At 53.4% G+C, this 6,080-nt stretch overlaps 1 protein-coding gene across 1 annotated transcript; it reads left to right on the top strand.

Moving 5' to 3' along the window:
* Positions 1-2,412: 2,412 nt before the first annotated feature.
* J4E79_011783 (uncharacterized protein) lies at positions 2,413-4,278 on the top strand (the record flags this gene model as incomplete). The annotated part of the gene is made up of 3 exons (XM_049360611.1): positions 2,413-2,906; positions 2,956-4,105; positions 4,252-4,278. The coding sequence occupies 3 exons, from the start codon at positions 2,413-2,415 to the stop codon at positions 4,276-4,278; spliced, it is 1,671 nt and encodes a 556-aa protein (XP_049204936.1).
* Positions 4,279-6,080: the final 1,802 nt, after the last annotated feature.

The following is a 6,080-nucleotide window of genomic DNA, read 5'->3' as shown; positions in this document are numbered from 1 at the left end:
GTCCTATCTAGCGTCTTGGCGTGGGACAGAACTTCCCCGCGGAGGTGCGCAGTGGCCACATACACCGGACGCATGCCTAGTGCCCTGACTACTCACTTCAACATCACACGACGTATTCCAGATGACTCGAGAGCCCTATGCCTAAGCCGTGGAAGGAAGCGACACAGTCACGATGCGCCGCAGCAATACGGCAGTCTTAGAGGTCGCCGATGAGTAGGTGCGCAGAGCATCTTCACAGTCTCCACAGAGCCAACCGTACGTCCTACCACGAGTGTCCTCGAATGCGATGCTAATATGTATCTAGTGTGAACCTCCAAACCTTCTTTAGCGACTACCGTTCGCAGTCTCCGTCCCGTCACGTTGACCCCCCGTGCGCGTCGCATATTCATACAAATCACACGCCAATGATGGGAGAGCCCGCATCTCCGCGCACTGTGCGCTGCGAACAAGATCCGATCATGTCTTCCACTAGCATCAGCGGCAGCCGGTCCTCTCCGAGAGTCCGTCGACGGTGGGACGAACCGCACAACAGCAGGGACTTCACCACCAGTCCTGGTGCCAGCTCTGGCATGAGATCATCGCTCTGAAAGCGCTCTGCTTCCAGCTGCATCTGTTTCTTGTGTGATAAGAGAATCGGCTCAAATGACTGCGTTATTAGCGTAGGTTGATTGTTGACGGTTCCCGCTCCTCAGCTTCCCCCAGCTTGGGACCGTCATCGACCAATCGGCCATGGATGAAACCAGAGCATTGCGCATACTTACGGATGGGTAGGTAGATATTGAAGCTTGCCGGTTCATGGTGAGTCGTCGCGCACGCGCAGATTTCGGCTCTGTACTCACAAATGTGATCGAGCAGAAGCCGGTATCCGTCCTCCTTCCTCCACCTATGCCTACGCCCGCGCGCCTCCACCGATACCACCCGATACCACAGATCCACGAATCATGCGAATGAGTCTGGCTCGACAAACACCTGTAGGGCGGTAGCAAGGCTGGAGTTACCGATCGCCCCCGGTCCGGCGGGAGCTGGGCACATCACATCGCCATCGTACGCGCGACTGCGCGATACGGAAATACGGTATACGCGATAATGCAGTGCAGGGCCTTCGCGGGGCTTCCGCGACCAGGCGTCACGGTACCGTTCGCGACGAAGCTGACTCGCGGGCTGATCATTGACGGAGCTGTTCCGCTGACGGTCGTTTCCTTGGGCTACCCGGCAGTTCAGTACTTAGTGGGAGCGCCTTTCACTTCGTGTTTTTGCATAGCGACAGCTCAAGCTCATTGCGACAGTAGCAGCACCCCCACATAGCGCGCCATACGCATGCCAATCCTCTATCCAAGTAAACTGCGAGCATGCCGAACCAGGCCTCGTCAATGCGCCCGCTGCGGCTACTGCCGCCGGTCGAGATTTGGACCACAAGAACCGTAAGGGCCACCACGAGCAAGATGCATTGCGTGTCGGGTGCCGTCAACTCAAAGACGGGTGAGCAAAATCATGGCTTCCTTTCGAAGAATGACTCCGGATCACGGTGGCAGAGCACAGCCTCGTCCTGTATTACGGCAGCTCCATCGCAATACCAGTTCCACGACTATTTAAGCTGACTGACGGTGCGAACAACGTCCCTGCAACTTTGGATCCCTTGCCCTGATGAAGGGCCTGATCTGCCATCAGACGAGGCAGTTGAAGCTGATATCGAACAATCTCGCAACTCACACGCCAATGTATGCAGCTGAAACCCGCAAGGCTCTGCGCTTGAGGCTGTTGTCTAGTACGACCGGGGCTTTGCGATGATCGTGTGTGACGTGCCGGTTCCGACGATAGATTGTACCGAGTGTGGCCGGGCCTTGATTCGGGCTGAACATGAAGATCTTACTCTGGCATACAGTATGATCGCGACATCTTTGATGGGTGGGCCAGCTACATTGACAGCTCTTCTACAAACTGCTGACCCCTTTTGGGCTAGGTGGCCATTGATGTGAGCCGTTTTTGTACAGGACTGCAGTCGGCAATATCTCCGCGGGGCACCGCCGATCGTCTTCACCGGTTTTCCCGAGCCATCCTGTCAAACCTGCGACCCCACGTTGTTGCGTAGAATTGTCTTTTGCCTGCGTCGCTGTCTAGGTCAGAACTCGGTTCAGCCTTGTGCGACACAATCCATTGTATCCCATCCAAGAATAAAGGCATACGAAAAGATGCGATGCAGCGTGATTTCCAAGAGAATGCGTATCGCAGGCTGATCCCGTGGGCTCCTCCAATGAAATGCGATGTAGGTAATTGGAGCTGGATTCTGCATGCTGCACTGCCTGCATACATGAAGCCTAAGCGCCTCGGTAGACCGAAGCCTCAGCCTGATCGTATTAATACATAAAGCGCTGGTCCCCGCTTTCATCCTCGTGCTTCCTTGCATCAACCACGATGGAGCCGCTCGCTGCCCTGGGAATTGCTGGGAACATCATACAGATAGTGGACTTCGCCTCTAGCCTTGTGTCGCGTAGCCACGAGCTTTATCAGTCAGCTGATGGCAAGCTTGCCGATCACACAGTGCTGCATAGTGCCGCGCAAACTCTCCTGGGATTGTGCGACGAGTTGCGACTTCTCGCGCCGGAAAGCGAATTACCCCGTGGGCCTGCTGCTGCCGCCTTCGTATCCAAGCCTGCCGGGAGTAAAGAACCTCCCAAGCTCTCTGCTGCCGATGCCCGACTTGTTCAGCTTATGAAAGACTGCGAAGCTGCCGCGAACAAGCTTCGCGCCGCTCTAAACAAAGCAAGCGGAAGCAGCCGTAACAACGCGTGGAAAAGTGTTTATCAAGCCTTAAAGAGTATACACAGCGATCAGGAGATTACAAAGCTTGCTAGTCAGCTTGAAGGCATCCGGAAGCAGGTGGATAGTACTGTGCTGGTCTCAATTCGGTAGATGATTACTTCCTGTATTCAGTGGTACCCTGCTAATATCTTCAAGACAGCGAGTGGATGCTGTAGTAGCGAAGCCAGCATCAGCTAAGTTCCCTAGTAACTTGCGTGGGTTTCAGATTGAGAGAGATCAAAGAGACAAGAAACTGCTCGAGGCAGTCTACGCTAATAACTGGACGGGTACCAACGCGCAGGATGTCGAGGAGTTTTCGAGACACTTACGTTCCAACACATCTAAATCGCAAAAAGAGCAATTTTGCGACCTCTTGCTGCCTCGACTGTATTTTCAACATATGGTCAATCGGTCCGAAAGCATATCTGAAGCGCACAAAGAAACATTTGAATGGTTGTTTGACCCTCGGTACAGCTTCTCTACATGGCTCCAGGAAAAAGACGAAGGTCTCTACTGGATTACTGGCAAGCCTGGCTCCGGCAAATCAACCTTAATGAAGTTTCTGTACAACCACAAGACTCTTGATGCACAGTTAAGTGCCTGGGCTGATTCTCGGGGTGGCCCAAAGAAGATCACGAAGACCGGGTTCTACTGCTGGAATTCGGGAAGCGACATGCAGATGTCGCGTTTAGGCCTCCTCCAGACCTTGCTCCACCACTGTCTCTCAGGAGACACTGAACTATGTCTCAGAGCGTTTCCCGAGCGTTGGAAGCAGTTTGCTGCATTTGGCGGTGGCCTAGAGACGTCCTGGGACTGGTTTGAGCTCAAGCGAGCTTTCGAGAACATTATATCAGATCAGTCTCGGTCGTACTTCATTCTTATCGACGGTCTGGACGAGTTCGACGGAGAGCTGAAGGATATCATCAAGCTTGTCTTGGGCGCTGTACGCCCGAACGTCAAGATGTGTGTTGCGAGTCGACCATGGCTCCCCTTCGAGGATGCGTTCAAAGGCCGTCCAAACTTGCTTCTCCAGGACTTGACGCAGCATGATATATCCACATATGTGGCCGAGACCTTTCGCGAAAACGAGCATTACATCCGCTTACAGCTTGACGCTCCCACCGAGGCAGGGTTCCTATGTCAAAGCATCGTCGAAAAGGCTTTGGGTGTGTTCCTGTGGGTTCATCTTGTCGTGGAGTCGCTGCTAGAAGGTCTTTCGAACTCGGACAACCTGCGTGATCTTCAAGCGCGCCATGACGCGCTTCCCTCCGACTTGGAGGCACTCTTCGAAAATCTACTACATAGTGTAGACGATCGGTACTACACACAAGCTTGCCAAATCTTTTACATGTTACGACTCCATCGGGAGAGCAATGCTGGTCAGAACCGCAATTACAACACGCCTTCCCTGTTAGGGATGCATTTCGCAAGTGACGAAAACCTGACTTCCAGTATTACGGCACCTTGGGAAACTCTTGAGGAGCATGAAGCTTGCCGTAAATCTGAACACATGAGAAGGCGCCTCGTCTCTCGATGCCGAGGCCTCTTGGAAACATCGAATCCTGAATCCAATCGTCCTGCATTCGACCACGAGATCGTTTACCTTCATCGCACTGCGCGAGACTACATTGAATCTCGTAACTACTGGCCGAATGTGGTAAGAATAGCTAGCCAAGGAGATTTCAGGGCAGAGCAACGCTGGGCTAACGCCAATCTCTGGCTGTACAAAGTCCATCCGCTCTTTTCACCCATCAGTGGCGGTTGGCATTACAGCCTCCAGAAATCCAAGCTTGATTGCGCTTCTGCTATAATGTCGTTTCCGGAAACTGAAAGTCAGCTTCGCAAAGCTTATCTGGACGCGATGCTGCTTGCCGACCCGTACTTGAAGTTCACATCGTTTGAAGACTCCTTGAAAGCAACACTGGGGTTATTCAATAGAGTAGACGGCCTGGATCAGTGTTACCGTGAATTCTACCTCACCGAGCTTACTGCAAGGGCAAGTCCGGAAGAACGAGAAATACTCAACAAACATGCCGGGCACCCCAGCATCAACAAGGCCAATGGACGGCACGACGTTGTACGGCATCATGGGAGTAACAGCTTCTCCCGACTGACAGGGTATCATAAGATGCGGATGGGAATAAAGCGTCTTCGACAGCGAACAGTTGATTGACGGGGTAAGGCGGACATCGGTATTCGCTGCGTCAATTCGAGGCTCCACCAAGAGTTTGCATTGAATGCTTGGAAGCTGCTGTCGCTGTGGCGTCCAATCTTGCAGTGATTCAGCAGTTGTATCCACGAGGGTCGGAACAGATACATCGGCGTCGAGCGCCTGCTATCAGAGTCGTTGGCGAGTGAAGTGCCCAACATCCTTTCAACGACCTTTGCGAACTCGGAGATCTTGAAAGGATGAACGTAGCGGCGGCGCACGGAAAGCGACTGTAATATCATGTCGCGTCGATTCGGCTTGTGATGCTTTCGTTCAGGAACCACGATGAGTCCCATGCGCAGGCTCACCACCTAGGCAATTGAAGACGCAGTCCCCTCGCTGGCAGAGCCACAAGGATGCGCAGGTGGGGTGACTTCGAATCCTCCGTGGTAAGTGACAAGCGTTCGACAAAAATGGAGGCAGTATGACAGCCACGATTCCAAGTGTTGCTGCATGGAGACTGTGTCTACTGCGCCGCTGTTGTCGCGCGCCGAGGGAGTGACATGCTGGGGACTTCAGCTACTCCCATTGTTTAGGGGGTCGCACCCCACAATACGCTCACAGCATGTCCTCACTCGGCCCCATCACGGCAACACGCCCCGCACCATCGCCATTCCGTCATTCAAAGGTTTCGAAACGTCTTGTCTTAATCAAGACTCAATTCAAGAAGCTGGATAATGTTGATGGTGTATCAGGCGGACTGTCGAGGTCCTTAGACAGGTCAACTCAACCTCCCGCGCGATGCATCCTTACATTACAGGCTTTCGGAACAGCACCTCGCGCCTAAGTCTTCCGTCTGCCAATCGCGATCGAGCTCATCTTTCACCATGAAAGCGAGTGTCGCGATGGCTGGCATGACAGTGTAGAGTGCATCTTCCATCCTGCTGCCGCGCGCGACGCACCTCTTGACGTCGATAGAAAGGGAAGACACCTTTGCGGATCGTCGTGGGTTTGGTACTAATCAGTCACTGTGTCACATTGTCCTCGCTGCGACGCAAATATCGAGAGCCGGCTTCGCCAACTGGGACCATCGCTTGCCTGTATCTTGCTCATCCTGGAACGTTCATACACG

This window comes from Alternaria viburni (genome assembly GCF_023758015.1).
Source record: "Alternaria viburni strain BMP 2772 chromosome Unknown scaffold_50, whole genome shotgun sequence".
Taxonomy (NCBI): Eukaryota; Fungi; Ascomycota; class Dothideomycetes; order Pleosporales; family Pleosporaceae; genus Alternaria; species Alternaria viburni.
This window is presented reverse-complemented; position numbering and strand designations above follow the sequence as displayed.